At 40.0% G+C, this 21922-nt stretch overlaps 1 protein-coding gene across 1 annotated transcript; it reads right to left on the minus strand.

Moving 5' to 3' along the window:
- Positions 1-7855: 7855 nt before the first annotated feature.
- On the minus strand, positions 7856-21677 carry LOC110447021. The gene is made up of 3 exons (XM_021492422.1): positions 21331-21677; positions 17435-17584; positions 7856-8691 (listed from the first exon to the last, which is right to left on the minus strand). Exons 1-3 carry the CDS (start codon positions 21536-21538, stop codon positions 8501-8503), a joined length of 549 nt encoding a protein of 182 aa, XP_021348097.1. The 5' UTR covers positions 21539-21677; the 3' UTR covers positions 7856-8500.
- Between the last annotated feature and the right edge of the window lie 245 nt (positions 21678-21922).

Below are 21922 nucleotides of genomic sequence, written 5' to 3' on the forward strand. Positions count from 1 at the left end.
GAGTGACTCACACGTGTAGTACTGGTATTACACTTAGTGACTCACACGTGTAGTACTGGTATGACACTTAGTGACTCACACGTCTATTATTGGTATGACACTTAGTGACTCACACATCTAAGTACTGGTATGACACTTAGTGACTCACACTTGTAGTACTGGTATGACACTCAGTGACTCACACTTGAAGTACTGGTATGACACTTAGTGACTCACACGTCTATTATTGGTATGACACTTAGTGACTCTCACATCTAAGTACTGGTATGACACTTAGTGACGCACACGTCTATTATTTGTATGACACTTAGTGACTCACACGTCTATTATTGATATGACACTTAGTGACTCACACATCTAAGAACTGGTATGACACTTAGTGACTCACACTTGTAGTACTGGTATGACACTTAGTGACTAACACGTCTATTATTGGTATGACACTTAGTTACTCACACATCTATTATTGGTATGACACTTAGTGACTCACACATGTAGTACTGATATGACACTTAGTGACTTTAAAGTCTAGTATTGGTATGTTACTTACTGAATCACGGTCGTTATGTTAACAAGTAACTCACATTTAGTATTTGTATGTTATATAGTGACCCACACGTCTAGTTTTGGTATATATAACATAGTTACTTAGGTCTAGTTTTGGTATGCTATTTGGTTTACCAAGTAAACGGTATTGGTGAGACTCATATCTATGTTACACCGATGTTGTAGCTTTAACAGTCCGACTACAATGTTACTATATGCAAAATGATTTTATGCTAGTACCTATGATTATATACTAGTATCAATGATTTTATGCTAGTACCTATGATACTATGCTAGTACCTATGATTCTATGCTAGTACCTATGAGTCTATGCTAGTACCTATGATTCTATGCTAGTACCTATGATTTTATGCTAGTACCTATGATTATATACTAGTACCTATGATTTTATGCTAGTACCTATGATTCTATGCTAGTACCTATGATTCTATGCTAGTACCTATGATTATATACTAGTACCTATGATACTATGCTAGTACCTATGATTCTATGCTAGTACCTATGATTCTATGCTAGTACCTATGAGTCTATGCTAGTACCTATGCATTGAGGTAAAACAATCGGGGCTGTCGGCAGGTCTTCAGGGCGAATTTTACAACTACCAAACTTCTTACCAGTGTTTGTTCCTAAGACAATATGCATGATTGTATTTAGGTATTGTAAAAATGTTATATGGTTTTTACTTAAAATGGTATAAAAGTGTTTGTTTTAAATCTCCTTTATAACGTCACATGTAACATAAATCATATCGTGTTTTGACTGCACTAGTGTGTCATTTATCATACTTCATATAAAGGATGGGTTATTGTACGTCGAAGACTTAAATAAAGCCTACTGAAGGATGGGTTATTGTACGTCGAAGGCTTAATTAAAGCCTACTGAATGATGGGTTATTGTACGTCGAAGACTTAAATAAAGCCTACTGAAGGATGGGTTATTGTACGTCGAAGACTTACATAAAGCCTACTGAAGGATGGGTTATTGTAGGTCGAAGACTTAAATAAAGCCTACTGAAGGATGGGTTATTGTACGTCATACGCTAAAATAAAGCCTACTGAAGGATGGGTTATTGTACGTCATATGTCTGACTGTAGCCTTCGTAAGTATGGGTTATTGTTCGTCATATGTCTGACTGTAGCCTACGTAAGTATGGGTTATTGTACGTCATACGCTTAAATAAAGCCTACTGAAAGGTGGGTTATTGTTCGTCATATGTCTGACTGTAGCCTACGTAAGTATGGGTTATTGTATGTGAAAGGATTGTCTAGCTTACAGAAGGACGGGTTACTGTACGTCATACTTAAGACTACATAAAAGAAATGATTGACTCTCATTTACAAGATATCTATGTATGTCGTTTGCGTGCCCCTGAAGTAAAGCTATTAAAGAACCCTAACTAATTCTTATTTTTGTTATCTTTGAATCTCAAATGTATTAGCCTTGTCTACAGATCAGATACGCACTTAATTCCAATCAGCATGTCTTCAGATAAAAAATTTATACACACCTGTCTCATTACAACCTCTTTAGATAGAAGACTTACAGACACCTGTCTCCATAAAAATGTCTATAGAAGAAGACATACCGACACCTGTATCCATTCATAAAGTCTATAGATAGGAGATATATACAAACACCGTTTCAATAACACATGTTTAAAAATAACAGACATACAGACACTTGTTTCTAAACCACCTATCGATCTATAATAGACGTATAAACACCAATTTCCATACAACATGTTTATGGATAACAGACATACAGACACCTGTCTCCATACCCACTATCTATATATAATAGACGTAAAAATAGATAACAGGCATACAGACATCTGTCTCTATACGACATGTTTATAGGTAACAGGCATATAGACACCTGTCTCTATACAACATGTTTATAGATAACAGGCATACAGACACCTGTCTCTATAGACAACAGGCATACAGACATATGTCTCTTAACAACAGGTTTATAGATAACAGGCATACAGACATCTGTCTCTTAACAACAGGTTTATAGATTACAGGCATACAGACACCTGTCTCTATAGATAACAGGCATACAGACACTTGTCTCTATACAACATGTTTATAGATAACAGGCATACAGACACCTGTCTCTATACAACATGTTTATAGATAACAGGCATACAAACACCTATCTCTATAGATAGCAGGCATACAGACACCTGTCTCTATAGATAACAGGCAAACATACACCTGTCTCTATACAACATGTTTATAGATAACAGGCATACAGACACTTGTCCCTATACAACATGTTTATAGATAACCGGCATACAGACACCTGTCTCTATACAACATGTTTATAGACAACAGGCATACAAACACCTGTCTCTAAAGATAACAGGCATACAGACACCTGTCTCTATAGATAACAGTCATACAGGCACCTGTCTCTATATATATCAGACATACATATACCTGTTTCTATAGATTACAGACATACAGACACCTGTCCCTATAGATAAGAGACATACAGACACATTTCACTATAGATAACATGCATACCGACACATGTCTCTATACAACATGTTTATAGATAACAGGCATGCAAACACCTGTCTCTATAGATAGCAGGCATACAGACACGTGTCTCTATAGTTAACAGGCATACAGACACCTGTCTCTATATATATCAGACAAACATACACCTGTTTCTATAGATTACAGACATACAGACACCTGTTTCTATAGATAAGAGACATACAGACACATTCCTCTATATATAACAGGCATACCGACACATGTCTCTATACAACATGTTTATAGATAACAGGCATACTAACACCTGTCTCTATAGATAACAGACATACAGACACCTGTCTCTATAGATAACAGGCATACCGACACCTGTCTCTATAAATAAGAGACATACACACACATTTCACTATAGATAACAGGCATACCGACACATGTCTCTATACAACATGTTTATAGATAACAGGCATGCAAACACCTGTCTCTATAGATAGCAGGCATACAGTCACCTGTCTCTATAGATAACAGGCATACTGACACCTGTCTCACATGTCTCTATACAACATGTTTATAGATTCTATAGATTACAGAGATACAGACACCTGTTTCTATAGATAAGAGACATACAGACACATTTCACTATAGATAACAGGCATTCCGAAACATGTTTCTATACAACATGTTAATAGATAACAGGCATACCGACACATGTCTCTATACAACATGTTTATAGATAACAGGCATGCAAACACCTGTCTCCATAGATAGCAGGCATACAGACCCCTGTCTCTATAGATAACAGGCATACTGACATCTGTCTCTATAAATATCAGACAAACAAACACCTGTTTCTATAGATTACAGAGATACAGACACCTGTTCCTATAGATAAGAGACATACAGACGCATTTCACTATAGATAACAGGCACAACGACACATGTCTCTATACAACATGTTTATAGATAACAGGCATACAAACAACTGTCTCTATAGATAACTGACATACAGACACCTGTCTCTATAGATAACAGGCGTATAGATAACAGGCATACAAACACCTGTCTCTATAGATAACAGACACACAGACACATGTCTCTATACAACATGTTTACTTAACAACAGGTTTATAGATAACAGGCATACAAACCCCTGTCTCTATAGATAGCAGATAGCAGGCATACGGAGACCTGTCTCTATAGATAACAGGCATACAAACCCCTGTCTCTATAGATAGCAGACATAAAGACACCTGTCTCTATAGATAGCAGGCATACAGTCACCTGTCTCTATAGATAAAAGGCCTACATACACCTGTCTCTATAGATATCAGACAAACATACACCTGTTTCCATAGATAAGAGACATACCGACACATTTCACTATAGATAACAGGCATACCGACACATGTCTCTATCCAACATGTTTATAGATAACATGCATGCAAACCCCCGTCTCTATAGATAGCAGACATAAAGACACCTGTCTCTATAGATATCAGACATACATACACCACAACATGTTTATAGATAACTATCTATATATAATAGACGTAAAAATAGATAACAGGCATACAGGCACTTGTCTATATAAAACATGTTTATAGATAACCGGCATACAGACACCTGTCAATATACAACATGTTTATAGAGAACAGGCATACAAACACCTGTCTCTATACAACATCTTTATAGATAACAGGCATACAAACACCTGTCTCTATAGATAGCAGATAGCAGGCATACAGACACCTGTCTCTATAGATAACAGGCCTACATACACCTGTCTCTATAGATAACAGACATACAGACACATGTCTCTATAGATATCAGACATACATACACCTGTTTCTATAGATTACAGACATACAGACACCTGTCTCTATAGATAAGAGACATACAGACACATTTCACTATAGATAACATGCATGCCGACACATGTCTCTATACAACATGTTTATAGATAACAGGCATGAAAACACCTGTCTCTATAGATAGCAGGCATACAGACACCTGTCTCTATAGATATCAGACAAACATACACCTGTTTCTATAGATTACAGACATACAGACACCTGTCTCTATAGATAAGAGACATACAGACTCCTGTTTCTATAGAGTACAGACAGACAGACACCTGTCTCTATAGATAAGAGACATACAGACTCCTGTTTCTATAGATTACAGACATACAGACACCTGTCTCTATAGATAAGAGACATACACACACATTTCACTATAGATAACATGCATACCGACACATGTATCTATACAACATGTTTATAGATAACAGGCATGCAAACACCTGTCTCTATAGATAGCAGGCATACAGACACCTGTCTCTATAGTTAACAGGCATACAGACACCTGTCTCTATAGATAAGAGACATACAGACACCTGTTTCTATAGATTACAGACATACAGACACCTGTTTCTATAGATAAGAGACATACAGACACATTTCACTATAGATAACAGGCATACTGACACATGTCTCTATACAACATGTTTATAGATAACAGGCATACTAACACCTGTCTCTATAGATAGCAGACATACAGACACCTGTCTCTATAGATAACAGACATACAGACACCTGTCTCTATAGATAAGAGACATACAGACACATTTCACTATAGATAACAGGCATACCGACACATGTCTCTATACAACATGTTTATAGATAACAGGCATACTAACACCTGTCTCTATAGATAGCAGACATACAGACACCTGTCTCTATAGATAACAGACATACAGACACCTGTCTCTATAGATAAGAGACATACAGACACATTTCACTATAGATAACAGGCATACCGACACATGTCTCTATACAACATGTTTATAGATAACAGGCATGCAAACACCTGTCTCTATAGATAGCAGGCATACAGACACCTGTCTCTATAGATAACAGGCATACAGACACCTGTCTCTATAAATATCAGACAAACATACACCTGTTTCTATAGATTACAGACATACAGACACCTGTTTCTATAGATAAGAGACATACAGACACATTTCACTATAGATAACAGGCATACCGACACATGTCTCTATACAACATATTTATAGATAACAGGCATACTAACACCTGTCTCTATAGATAGCAGACATACAGACACCTGTTTCTATAGATAACAGACATACAGACACCTGTCTCTATAGATAAGAGACATACAGACACATTTCACTATAGATAACAGGCATACCGACACATGTCTCTATACAACATGTTTATAGATAACAGGCATGCAAACACCTGTCTCTATAGATAGCAGGCATACAGACACCAGTCTCTATAGATAACAGGCATACAGACACCTGTCTCTATAGATAGCAGACATACAGACACCTGTCTCTATAGATAACAGGCGTATAGATAACAGGCATACAGACACTTGTCTCTATACAACATGTTTATAGATAACCGGCATACAGACACCTGTCTCTATACAACATGTTTATAGATAACAGGCATACAGACACTTGTCTCTATACAACATGTTTATAGATAACCGGCATACAGACACCTGTCAATATACAACATGTTTATAGATAACCGACATACAGACACATGTCTCTATACAACATGTTTATAGATAACAGGCATACAAACACCTGTCTCTATAGATAGCAGGCATACAAACACCTGTCTCTATAGATAGCAGGCATACAGACACCTGTCTCTATAGATTACAGACATTCAGACACCTGTCTCTATATATAACAGACATACAGACACCTGTCTATATAGATAAGAGACATACAGACACATTTAACTATAGATAACAGGCATACCGACACATGTCTCTATACAACATGTTTATAGATAACATGCATGCAAACACCTGTCTCTATAGATAGCAGACATACAGACACATTTCACTATAGATAACAGGCATACCGACACATGTCTCTATACAACATGTTTATAGATAACAGGCATACCGACACCTGTCTCTTTAGATAATAGGCATACATACACCTGTCTCTATTCAACATGTTTATAGATAGCAGACATACAGACACCTGTCTCTATACAGCATGTTTATAGATAACAGACATACAAACACCTGTCTCTATACAACATTTTATAGATTACAGACGTACAGACACCTGTCTCCATCCAGACACCTGTTTCTATAGATAACAGGCTTACAGACACCTGTCTCTATAGATAACAGGCATAGAGACACTTGTCTCTATACAATATGTTCATAGATAACAGACATACCGACACCTGTCTCTATAGATAGCAGGCATACAAACACCTGTCTCTATAGATAACAGGCATACAGACACCTGTCTCTATAGATAACAGACATACAGACACCTGTCTCTATAGATAACAGACATACAGACACCTGTCTCTATAGATATCAGACATACATACACCTGTTTCTATAGATTACAGACATTCAGACACCTGTCTCAATATATAACAGACATACAGACACCTGTCTATATAGATAACAGTCATACAGACACCTGTTTCCATACAGACACCTGTCTCCGTACAGACACCTGTCTCTATAGATAACAGGCAAACAGACACCTGTCTCCATTCAGACACCTGTCTCTATAGATAACAGGCATACAGATACCTGTCTCCATACAGACACCTGTCTCCATACAGACACCTGTCTTCCTAGAATATGAACAACGCAAAGGCTGCACTTTTTCGGAAGAACACGGAACAAAAGTAATAATATGTTGAACAATGCAAACATTCTTAAAGATAGAAAGCCAATACAATAATAAGTCGACACAGAGTTACAGCGTATTTTTTATTTAGAAAATTAAATAAAAAAACCTCTTATTGTTTTTTACAAGCGTCAGCAAAAGCTGAGGCGAGGCTCTTGGAATGAATATCTGGAGTCACACTCTGGCAGAGTATCACAAACAATGTTCGATTCACATAGAATGTTCGATGAGACTCCAGATATCACAAACAATATTCGATGAGACTCCAGATATCACAAACAATGTTCGATGATACTCCAGATATCACAAACAATGTTCGATTCACAAAGAATGTTCGATGAGACTCCAGATATCACAAACAATGTTCGATGAGACTCCAGATATCACAAACAATGTTCGATGAGACTCTAGATATCGTATATAACGCTTGTGGATCAAGAGAGGATAGCGTTAACAAGACATGTGGATCTAGATATCGTTGACAAGACTGGCATCACGGATGTTTATTTGCACCTATATCATTATCCGATACTACGTCATAACACAGTTTTTCATACACAAGGACGGATGTCGACAACTTAAGAATAATTCCTTTTCTAGACGTTCTATAAACATGACGTGCTGTGCTGCACACTACTCAGACACGCATCATAACCTCTCATTGTTTTCATTAAGTTCAACGGTTGTTAGTAACAGTCATCATTCCACATCTCGTCTCCGCTTAGCCGGAAGGTGATGTTCCTTTTCCTAATCCTTCAAGCAATAGCAAAACTCCGGAGACTATTTCAAGAAGGCTGGCCACAATAGCTAACCCAAACGAGTATGAAAGTTTGTGTTTCACTAGGTTCTTGTCGATGAAGAGATCGTCAAACTCAGCGCCAAATACTATACACCCGATCAGCAGCAGTGCGCCTAAAAATACACAAACCACTTCATTTACGGGGCAATATATACATAAAACATATACCCATAAATCATTGTTAAAAGGGGAACATATACATAATATATGTAATGAAAAATAAGCGTTTGTAAACTAAATTGTTATACTTGTACGAATGACGATCAACTGACTAATCAATTTGGCTACTTTTTGTTTTGAATATGAGCAAGAGTCTATGAGCCAATCAAATTATCAACGAGAATATGTGGATGAAGTTGTTTACAATTTTTTACCATTGAATTTATACATAGAAGAGAATTTACTCGGGATATATAAATAACACAACATGTTTTACCAGTGAACATACATATAAAATTGTGTTTTTCCTGGGTAATACATACATCAAACACTTGGATAGAGTGGGAAATATTTGTAGATTTAACCGTGGGATATATACATAAAACAACATATCTACCACCAGCATGTCAATAAACTACCTAACTTCTCCTAGATTTAGACCAGATGGCTCATTTGGTTAGAGCGACAGTATAGTAACTGGAGGTGAATGGTTCGAATTCTGTCTAGCCTCGTTATAAAAACGTTACACTCAGAACACCGTTATTTATTCATAAACGTTTTTTGATGTATACATTTTTCTTAGAAATGTTTTTTCAAAGCTATTGTCACGACAGAAAAATAGTTTCCGGTGTATAACTTTGGTTATCGGTAATGGTACAGGGATCCTTAATTCACATATGTAAAGATTTTGACGGTATTGTTGAAATTTCAATGGGCGTGGTCATGTAGTAATACTCCTCTGACACCACACCAGCATTAACGGTCCAAATATGTTAATGTCAAACCAATATAAAATGCATTAGATATATGTTGTTATGTTTACTCCCACTACTTAGCAACGTGGACTGCCGATGTTAAATAATACGAGGAGGAGCAGATAATTCTAACCTTTACACAAACAACTCAAAACACGTAAAATCGTTACTATTGAATTTGATAGAATTGATTATACATCACTTAAATCGTTATAACCTGTTATAAACCTGAACATTTCTATCTGTAGAGAAATAGTCCATACTCATCTGTAAATTAAGTTGCGAATTCACCTGTACTACATACAACAAAAAAAGGCACGTTCTCATCTGTACAACACAGCGTAAACCTATGGTCACCTTGGAGGGTCTCTACTCATCTCTATCACAATAAAAGTTCTTACTCACTTGTACTACAGAGTAATGATCTGTACTCACCTGTACAACACTAAAGTCTGCACTCACTTGTACTACAGAGAGGTATGTACTCGCCTGTACTACATCGAGGTATATATACTCACTTGTACTACAGAGAGGTAGTACTACAGAGAGGTAGTACTACAGGAAGGTGTGTTCTCCACTTTACTACAGAGAGATCTGTACTCACCTGTACTACAGAGAGGTATGTACTTACCTGTACTACAGAGAGGTATGTACTCGCTTGTACTACATCGAGGTATATACTCACTTGTACTACAGAGAGGTAGTACTACAGAGAGGTGTGTACTCGCCTGTACTACAGAGAGATCTGTCCTCATCTGTACTACAGAGAGATCTGTACTAATCTGTACTACAGAGAGATCTGTACTCACCTGTACTGCAGAGAGGTCTGTACTTACCTGTACTACAGAGAGATCTGTACTTACCTGTAATACAGAGAGATCTGTACTCATCTTTGTACTACATCGAGGTATATACTCACTTGTACTACAGAGAGGTAGTACTACAGAGAGGTGTGTACTCGCCTGTACTACAGAGAGATCTGTCCTCATCTGTACTACAGAGATATCTGTACTAATCTGTACTACAGAGAGATCTGTACTTACCTGTAATACAGAGAGATCTGTACTCATCTTTGTACTACATCGAGGTATATACTCACTTGTACTACAGAGAGGTAGTACTACAGAGAGGTGTGTACTCGCCTGTACTACAGAGTGATCTGTCCTCATCTGTACTACAGAGAGATCTGTACTAATCTGTACTACAGAGAGATCTGTACTCACCTGTACTGCAGAGAGGTCTGTACTTGCCTGTACTAAAGAGAAGTCTGTACTCACCTGTACTACAGAGAGGTATGTACTCACCTGTACTACAGAGAGATCTGTACGCCCCTGTACTACAGAGAGACCTGTACTCACCTGTACTACAGAGAGATCTGTACTTACCTGTAATACAGAGAGATCTGTACTCATCTTTGTACTACATCGAGGTATATACTCACTTGTACTACAGAGAGGTAGTACTACAGAGAGGTGTGTACTCGCCTGTACTACAGAGAGATCTGTCCTCATCTGTACTACAGAGATATCTGTACTAATCTGTACTACAGAGAGATCTGTACTTACCTGTAATACAGAGAGATCTGTACTCATCTTTGTACTACATCGAGGTATATACTCACTTGTACTACAGAGAGGTAGTACTACAGAGAGGTGTGTACTCGCCTGTACTACAGAGAGATCTGTCCTCATCTGTACTACAGAGAGATCTGTACTAATCTGTACTACAGAGAGATCTGTACTTACCTGTACTACAGAGAGATCTGTACTCCCCTGTACTTCAGAGAGATCTGTACTCACCTGTACTACAGAGAGATTGTACTCACCTGTACTTCAGAGAGATCTGTACTCACCTGTACTACAGAGATATATGTACTCACCTGGAATACAGAGAGATCTGTACTCACCTGTACTGCAGAGAGGTCTGTACTTACCTGTACTAAAGAGAAGTCTGTACTCACCTGTACTACAGAGAGGTATGTACTCATCTGTACTACAGAGAGATCTGTACTCATCTGTACTACAGAGAGGTCTGTACTTACCTGTACTACAGAGAGATCTGTACTCACCTGTACTACAGGAGGAAGTGTTCTCACCTGTTTTACAGAGAGTCTGTAATCACCTGTACTACAGAGAGGTCTGTACTCACCTGTACTACAGAGAGGTCTGTACTCACCTGTACTACAGAGAGGTCTGTAATCACCTGTACTACAGAGAGGTCTGTACTCACCTGTACTACAGAGAGGTCTGTACTCACCTGTACTACAGAGAGGTCTGTACTCACCTGTACTACAGAGAGGTCTGTACTCACCTGTACTACAGAGAGGTCTGTACTCACCTGTACTACAGAGAGGTCTGTACTCACCTGTACTACAGAGAGGTCTGTACTCACCTGTACTACAGAGAGGTCTGTACTCACCTGTACTACAGAGAGGTCTGTACTCACCTGTACTACAGAGAGGTCTGTACTCACCTGTACTACAGAGAGGTCTGTACTCACCTGTACTACAGAGAGGTCTGTACTCACCTGTACTACAGAGAGGTCTGTACTCACCTGTACTACAGAGAGGTCTGTACTCACCTGTACTACAGAGAGGTCTGTACTCACCTGTACTACAGAGAGGTCTGTACTCACCTGTACTACAGAGAGGTCTGTACTCACCTGTACTACAGAGAGGTCTGTACTCACCTGTACTACAGAGAGGTCTGTACTCACCTGTACTACAGAGAGGTCTGTACTCACCTGTACTACAGAGAGGTCTGTACTCACCTGTACTACAGAGAGGTCTGTACTCACCTGTACTACAGAGAGGTCTGTACTCACCTGTACTACAGAGAGGTCTGTACTCACCTGTACTACAGAGAGGTCTGTACTCACCTGTACTACAGAGAGGTCTGTACTCACCTGTACTACAGAGAGATCTGTACTCACCTGTACTACAGAGAGGTCTGTACTCACCTGTACTACAGAGAGGTCTGTACTCACCTGTACTACAGAGAGATCTGTACTCACCTGTACTACAGAGAGGTCTGTACTCACCTGTACTACAGAGAGGTCTGTACTTACCTGTACTACAGAGAGGTCTGTACTCACCTGTACTACAGAGAGATCTGTACTCATCTGTACTACAGAGAGGTCTGTACTTATCTGTACTACAGAGAGGTCTGTACTCACCTGTACTACAGAGAGGTCTGTACTCACCTGTACTACAGAGAGGTCTGTACTCACCTGTACTACAGAGAGGTCTGTACTCACCTGTACTACAGAGAGGTCTGTACTCACCTGTACTACAGAGAGGTCTGTACTCACCTGTACTACAGAGAGGTCTGTACTTACCTGTACTACAGAGAGATCTGTACTCACCTGTACTACAGGAGGAAGTGTTCTCACCTGTTTTACAGAGAGTCTGTACTCACCTGTACTACAGAGAGGTCTGTACTCACCTGTACTACAGAGAGGTCTGTACTCACCTGTACTACAGAGAGGTCTGTACTCACCTGTACTACAGAGAGGTCTGTACTCACCTGTACTACAGAGAGGTCTGTACTCACCTGTACTACAGAGAGGTCTGTACTCACCTGTACTACAGAGAGGTCTGTACTCACCTGTACTACAGAGAGGTCTGTACTCACCTGTACTACAGAGAGGTCTGTACTCACCTGTACTACAGAGAGGTCTGTACTCACCTGTACTACAGAGAGGTCTGTACTCACCTGTACTACAGAGAGATCTGTACTCACCTGTACTACAGAGAGATCTGTACTCACCTGTACTACAGAGAGATCTGTACTCATCTGTACTACAGAGAGATCTGTACTCATCTGTACTACAGAGAGGTCTGTACTTACCTGTACTACAGAGAGATCTGTACTCACCTGTACTACAGGAGGAAGTGTTCTCACCTGTTTTACAGAGAGTCTGTAATCACCTGTACTACAGAGAGGTCTGTACTCACCTGTACTACAGAGAGGTCTGTACTCACCTGTACTACAGAGAGGTCTGTACTCACCTGTACTACAGAGAGGTCTGTACTCACCTGTACTACAGAGAGGTCTGTACTCACCTGTACTACAGAGAGGTCTGTACTCACCTGTACTACAGAGAGGTCTGTACTCACCTGTACTACAGAGAGGTCTGTACTCACCTGTACTACAGAGAGGTCTGTACTCACCTGTACTACAGAGAGGTCTGTACTCACCTGTACTACAGAGAGGTCTGTACTCACCTGTACTACAGAGAGGTCTGTACTCACCTGTACTACAGAGAGGTCTGTACTCACCTGTACTACAGAGAGGTCTGTACTCACCTGTACTACAGAGAGGTCTGTACTCACCTGTACTACAGAGAGGTCTGTACTTACCTGTACTACAGAGAGGTCTGTACTCACCTGTACTACAGAGAGATCTGTACTCATCTGTACTACAGAGAGGTCTGTACTTATCTGTACTACAGAGAGGTCTGTACTCACCTGTACTACAGAGAGGTCTGTACTCACCTGTACTACAGAGAGGTCTGTACTCACCTGTACTACAGAGAGGTCTGTACTCACCTGTACTACAGAGAGGTCTGTACTCACCTGTACTACAGAGAGGTCTGTACTCACCTGTACTACAGAGAGGTCTGTACTCACCTGTACTACAGAGAGGTCTGTACTCACCTGTACTACAGAGAGGTCTGTACTCACCTGTACTACAGAGAGGTCTGTACTCACCTGTACTACAGAGAGGTCTGTACTCACCTGTACTACAGAGAGGTCTGTACTCACCTGTACTACAGAGAGGTCTGTACTCACCTGTACTACAGAGAGGTCTGTACTCACCTGTACTACAGAGAGGTCTGTACTCACCTGTACTACAGAGAGGTCTGTACTCACCTGTACTACAGAGAGGTCTGTACTCACCTGTACTACAGAGAGGTCTGTACTCACCTGTACTACAGAGAGGTCTGTACTCACCTGTACTACAGAGAGGTCTGTACTCACCTGTACTACAGAGAGGTCTGTACTCACCTGTACTACAGAGAGGTCTGTACTCACCTGTACTACAGAGAGGTCTGTACTCACCTGTACTACAGAGAGGTCTGTACTCACCTGTACTACAGAGAGGTCTGTACTCACCTGTACTACAGAGAGGTCTGTACTCACCTGTACTACAGAGAGGTCTGTACTCACCTGTACTACAGAGAGGTCTGTACTCACCTGTACTACAGAGAGGTCTGTACTCACCTGTACTACAGAGAGATCTGTACTCACCTGTACTACAGAGAGATCTGTACTCACCTGTACTACAGAGAGATCTGTACTCATCTGTACTACAGAGAGGTCTGTACTTACCTGTACTACAGAGAGATCTGTACTCACCTGTACTACAGGAGGAAGTGTTCTCACCTGTTTTACAGAGAGTCTGTAATCACCTGTACTACAGAGAGGTCTGTACTCACCTGTACTACAGAGAGGTCTGTACTCACCTGTACTACAGAGAGATCTGTACTCACCTGTACTACAGAGAGATCTGTACTCATCTGTACTACAGAGAGATCTGTACTCATCTGTACTACAGAGAGGTCTGTACTTACCTGTACTACAGAGAGATCTGTACTCACCTGTACTACAGGAGGAAGTGTTCTCACCTGTTTTACAGAGAGTCTGTAATCACCTGTACTACAGAGAGGTCTGTACTCACCTGTACTACAGAGAGGTCTGTACTTACCTGTACTACAGAGAGGTCTGTACTCACCTGTACTACAGAGAGGTCTGTACTCACCTGTACTACAGAGAGGTCTGTACTCACCTGTACTACAGAGAGGTCTGTACTCACCTGTACTACAGAGAGGTCTGTACTCACCTGTACTACAGAGAGGTCTGTACTCACCTGTACTACAGAGAGGTCTGTACTCACCTGTACTACAGAGAGGTCTGTACTCACCTGTACTACAGAGAGGTCTGTACTCACCTGTACTACAGAGAGGTCTGTACTCACCTGTACTACAGAGAGATCTGTACTCACCTGTACTACAGAGATATCTGTACTCACCTGTACTACAGAGATATCTGTACTCACCTGTAATACAGAGAGATCTGTACTCACCTGTACTACAGAGGGATATGTACTCATCTGTACTACAGAGAGGTCTGTACTTACCTGTACTACAGAGAGATCTGTACTCACCTGTACCACAGAGAGATCTGTACTCATCTGTACTACAGAGAGATCTGTACTCATCTGTACTACAGAGAGGTATGTACTTACCTGTACTACAGAGAGATCTGTACTCACCTGTACTACAGGAAGAAGTGTTCTCACCTGTTTTACAGAGAGTCTGTAATCACCTGTACTATAGAGAGGTCTGTACTTACCTGTACTACAGAGAGATCGGTACTCACCTGTACTACAGAGAGATCTGTACTCACCTGTAATACAGATATTTCTGTACTCACCTGTAATACAGAGAGGTCTGTACTCACCTGCACTACAGAGAGATATGTACTTACCTGTACTACAGAGAGGTCTGTACTCACCTGCACTACAGAGAGGTCTGTACTCACCTGTACTACAGAGAGGTATGTACTCACCTGTACTACAGAGAGGTCTGTACTCACCTGTACTACAGAGAGATCTGTACTCACCTGTACTACAGAGATATCTGTACTCACCTGTACTACAGAGAGAAATGTATTCACCTGTACTACAGAGAGATCTGTACTCATCTGTACTGCAGAGAAATATGTACTCACCTGTACTACAGAGACATCTGTACTCACCTGTACTACAGAGAAATATGTACTCACCTGTACTACAGAGAGATCTGTACTTACCTGTTCTACAGAGAGATCTGTACTCACCAGTACTACAGAGAGATCTGTACTTACCTGTACTACAGAGAGATCTGTACTTACCTGTTCTACAGAGAGATCTGTACTCACCAGTACTACAGAGAGGTCTGTACTTACCTGTACTACAGAGAGGTCTGTATCCATCTGTACTACAGAGAGATCTGTACTCACCTGTTCTACAGAGATATCTGTACTCACCTGTACTACAGAGAGAAATGTATTCACCTGTACTACAGAGAGATCTGTACTCACCTGTACTACAGAGAGATCTGTCCTCACCTGTACTACAGAGAAATCTGTACTCACCTGTACTACAGGGAGATCTGTACTTACCTGTACTACAGAGAGATCTGTACTCACATGTACTACAGAGAGGTCTGTACTCACCTGTACTACAGAGAGGTATGTACTCACCTGTACTACAGAGAGATCTGTACTCATTTGTACTACAGAGAGATCTGTATTTACCTGTACTACAGAGAGATCTGTACTCACCTGTTCTACAGACAGAGAGGTCTGTACTCACCTGTACTACAGAGAGGTATGTACTCACCTGTACTACAGAGAGATCTGTACTCACCTGTACTACAGAGAAATCTGTACTCACCTGTACTACAGAGAGATCTGTACTTACCTGTACTACAGAGAGATCTGTACTCACCTGTACTACAGAGAGGTCTGTATTCATCTGTACTACAGAGAGGTCTGTACTCACCTGTACTACAGAGAGATCTGAACTCACCTGTACTACAGAGAGATCTGTACTCACCTGTACTACAGAGAGATCTGTACTTTCCTGTACTACAGAGAGATCTGTACTCACCTGTACTACAGAGATATCTGTACTCACCTGTGCTACAGAGAGATCTGTACTTACCTGTTCTACAGATAGGTATGTACCTACATTTCTACAGAGAGGTCTGTACTCTCCTGCACTTCAGAAAGAAGGTCTGTACACGCCTGTTATTCAGAGATAATATCTGTACTCACCCATACTACAGAGTGAATATCTTTACTCACCCATACTACAAGTAAAAGGTCTGAACTCAACTATACTGCAAACGGAAGGGCAATTTTCACCTACAATAAGAAACAAAAATGCGCACTTACCTGTGACGATGCACACGATGGCAGCGCCCATGCTGACCTCTTTGTTGCCCCCACACTGAGAGGTGAAGAGAAGAAGACAAACCAACAGGAAAGCGACGTTGATGCCCACGAAACCGAATATAGCCAGTGCCTGGACGGCGGCATACCAATCTACAACACCACAAACTCAAGATGAAGCTCATTTCACTAGTTAATCATAACGTTTTTATGAACTAGTACATTATTGGTGACCTTGACCTTAGCTACCTAGTATCTTTTTTTATTATTTGAAAATGGACCTTTACCCGTACTATATTTGTAACTCTGACATTTAGGTGGTAACTTACAATGTATTTGTAACTCTGACCTTTGACTAGTACATCATTTGTGACACTGGCCTTTAGCTGGAACATTTGTGTAAGCTTGACATTTTGCAAGTTATTTTATTTGTAACCTTGACCTTAAACATGTAATCTTAATCATGACCTTGAGTTGACAGAATGTTTATAACATTTATCTCTACCTTGTACTTTATTTGTAACCTTGACTTTTGGCTGAAAACATCGTTTGCGTCATTGACCATAAACGTACATTTTTGTAGCCTAGACATTTAGCATGTAACTACATCGACGACATTGACATAATATTATAGTGTGTTACTTTAACAATAATTTTGACCTTTATTTCGAAAATCCTTTGTTCATGTAACCTTGACCTCTATGTGGTGCATGCTTGTAACGTTGCCCTTTCCTTGCACAATATTTGAGATGTCCTTTCGCGGGTATCTTATTTAAAGTTAATCTTAAATAGGTATCTGAACCTTGGCCTCATCTGTGACATTGACATTTAGCTGGTACCTCCTGTAAACTTGCAATAGGCTGGTACCTTATTTGTGAAGTTCGTCTATAGCTGGTACCTTATTTTTTGAAGTTCGTCTATAGCTGGTACCTTATTTGTGAAGTTCGTCTTTAGCTGGTACCTTATTTGTGAAGTTCGTCTATAGCTGGTACCTAATTTGTGAAGTTCGTCTATAGCTGGTACCTTATTTGTGAAGTTCGTCTACAGCTGGTACCTTATTTGTGAAGTTCGTCTATAGCTGGTACCTGATTTGTGAAGTTCGTCTATAGCTGGTACCTTATTTTTTGAAGTTCGTCTACAGCTGGTACCTTATTTTTTGAAGTTCGTCTATAGCTGGTACCTCATTTGTGAAGTTCGTCTATAGCTGGTACCATATTTGTGAAGTTCGTCTATAGCTGGTACCTTATTTGTGTAGTTCGTCTACAGCTGGTACCTTATTTGTGATGTTCGTCTATAGCCGGTACCTTATTTGTGAAGTTCGTCTACAGCTGGTACCTGATTTGTGAAGTTCGTCTACAGCCGGTACCTTATTTGTGAAGTTCGTCTATAGCTGGTACCTGATTTGTTAAGTCCGTCTACAGCCGGTACCTTATTTGTGATGTTCGTCTATAGCCGGTACCTTATTTGTGAAGTTCGTCTACAGCTGGTACCTGATTTGTGAAGTTCGTCTACAGCCGGTACCTTATTTGTGAAGTTCGTCTATAGCTGGTACCTGATTTGTTAAGTCCGTCTACAGCCGGTACCTTATTTGTGATGTTCGTCTATAGCCGGTACCTTATTTGTGAAGTTCGTCTACAGCTGGTACCTGATTTGTGAAGTTCGTCTACAGCCGGTACCTTATTTGTGAAGTTCGTCTATAGCTGGTACCTGATTTGTTAAGTCCGTCTACAGCCGGTACCTTATTTGTGAAGTTCGTCTAGAGCTGGTTCTTAATTTGAAAACTTAACCTTTAACATATTGTTTTACTTTTGACCTTGACATACTACTCTAATCCTGATTTTGACCTTCGGTTAGCAGATTATTTGTAACGTTGTATATATTTAGTAATGTATCTTATTTTTAACATTTACTTTTAGCTGGTAACTAACGTATACGTTATTCTGGTATCCTTTATGTGATGTTGGTCATTAGTCAGTAACTTATTTGCGATGTTTACAAAAAACTGGTATCTGGTTTGTAAACTTGACCTTTAGCTGGTATCTGATGTTTGTCTATTGACTTTAGCTGGTACCCTATTCTTGAGGTTGGGCATCAGTTGGTACCTCGATACCGCGTCCATCGAATGCTGGTACCCTATTTTATCTTGAACCCTATTTGTGACATTTATCTTTACTCGATACCTATTTTATAACGCTGATCTTAGCTTGTGTCTTAATAGAGAGGTTGGCCTTTGCCGTTATCTAATCTTTAACCTTGACTTTTAGCTAGTACCTAATTGTAACCTTGACCTTTGGCTAGTACTTAATTGTAACATTGACCTTTGACTGGTACTTAATTGTAACATTGACCTTTGGCTGGTACCTAATTGTAACCTTGACCTGTGGCTAGTACTTACTTGTAACATTGACCTTTGATTGGTACCTAATTGTAATCTTGACCTTTGACTTATACCTAATTGTAACCTTGCCCTTTGACTTGTACCTAATTGTAACCTTGACCTTTGACGGTACCTAATTGTAACCTTGACCTTTGGCTAGTACCTAATTGTAATCTTGACCTTTGAGTGGTACCAAATTGTAACCTTGTTTGACTGGTACCTGTTTGTAACCTTGACCTTTGGCTGGTACCTGATCGTTTTTTTACTATGACTCTTACCTGGGTCAGTAAGTTTTAATATTCACTTTAATTGTTTATCTTTGTATTTATCCTGTTTATATTATGTATATGTGTATTGATCGTCAGTTGATATCAAACTATACCATGTTACAGTTAACCGTTCTGACGTATGAATCATATTTGCATTGAGCTACTGACAACACAAGAAGTATTTAACAATTCCTGTTGTTTTGACCTGTAGCTAGTGGCATTTCACCTTTAGTCAACGCACTTCTTTTGGTACTTAGACTGTAACATACATTTAACATTGGCCATGAGAAAGCATCATACTATAACTTTGGCCTTAAACAATACGATAATATAGCATTGTTGTTCATGCTGTACTATAGGTAGAACCTAGACCTAGACATACGCATAAGTATGACCTTGACCTTAGGCAATACAACAACATAGCATTGTTATTTAGGCTATACCATAGGAACAACCTAGACAGTAAAACAATGATCTGCTGTAAAATACGTATGACACGCTACAGTTTAGCAAGGATCGTTTCGATGTCGTACATTGAGTGTTACCGGGAGATTCCATCCCGCTGGAGAGCATGTTTGAATCCGACAGAGAACATATCGATGTTGAGTTGACATCATGGCTGCGGTAAATTTTGTATTGAGATATGACATTTTTTATTCTTTTAAATGTGATGATACGTACTGAATCATACGGTCATTATGGTATACAAATCGGTAATCAGCCGACTCTTAACCTCAACGTTTTCAATATTTGCTTAACACCACCCGGCTTCCCTATTCCGTTATGTCAAAAGTCAAATGTGCTATGCTTTTTGCATAAATATCATGCCATGAAAAATTGTCATCGCACAGACATATGTTTCCCGTCGTATTCTAATATTCTCCTTACCGGTATCTTCCGGTAGCACTAACACAACGGCGGCAGCCGGGCACACAATGCACATCAGGGTCACACAAACGTTTAGAGACATCAGTGTGTAACAACGTGAATGTAGTAACAAACGATGCATAGGGTGTCCCAGACATTGTAGATTAATCTGCATCAAACAAACTCGCGTTACACTTTGTACCTCTGACCTGTGATGGTTTTTCTAGTGTTGTCAATACCGTATAAAAACATCAAAGAAAATTATATAATTTGCCATTGTGAAGCCTGAGCTAGACTTGAAAAAACAATCATCTACATAGTACCATGTATAACAGATGCAAATTTGTAAGAAGAAAATTCAAGGAGTTAGATGCACACGTGCTTACCGACAGCCCATCCGTCCACTTGTGTACACCCGGGCGAGTACACGTTGTTGCCACATATGCGCCATAGCCCCCAGTGTTTCCCCGTGTCGTTTTCTCCCCACCCGGTCGTGGCGAAGGCGATGTACACGAACAGCAAAGCTACCGCTAACATAAAGAATGCTAGCTTCCCGAATAGGGAGGCCGACTTAACTCCATCTACAATACCCATAGCGGCACCTAGGTAAGATCAACGCTTACAGTTTAAAGCAATATACTGAAGACCACGACTGATGCCAGTCTATAAGGGAGAGAGAGAGATGACAGGAGCCTTCTATCAGGCTATTTATATGAAGCATGCTTGTTGCTACAAACAGTTCGGTAAACAAAATGTGTATAGGAGTATCGGTACGGTAGCTATAGGTACCCTAGATAAGAAAAGGGTGGGGGTTCATTGAAGCGAGGTTCCAGAGGAGAGATATCGAATCCCAGTTATCTCTACTACTAACTGAGAGACCGATCATCCAATCAGCGGTACTAAGACATGTTGAAGCATGGTTTAGTTAATCGCCCCGCCCCTTGTACCCTTGAAGCTCAATGAACTCCATATTTGTCC

Source organism: Mizuhopecten yessoensis, unplaced genomic scaffold, assembly GCF_002113885.1.
Source record: "Mizuhopecten yessoensis strain PY_sf001 unplaced genomic scaffold, ASM211388v2 scaffold3115, whole genome shotgun sequence".
Lineage (NCBI taxonomy): Eukaryota > Metazoa > Mollusca > Bivalvia > Pectinida > Pectinidae > Mizuhopecten > Mizuhopecten yessoensis.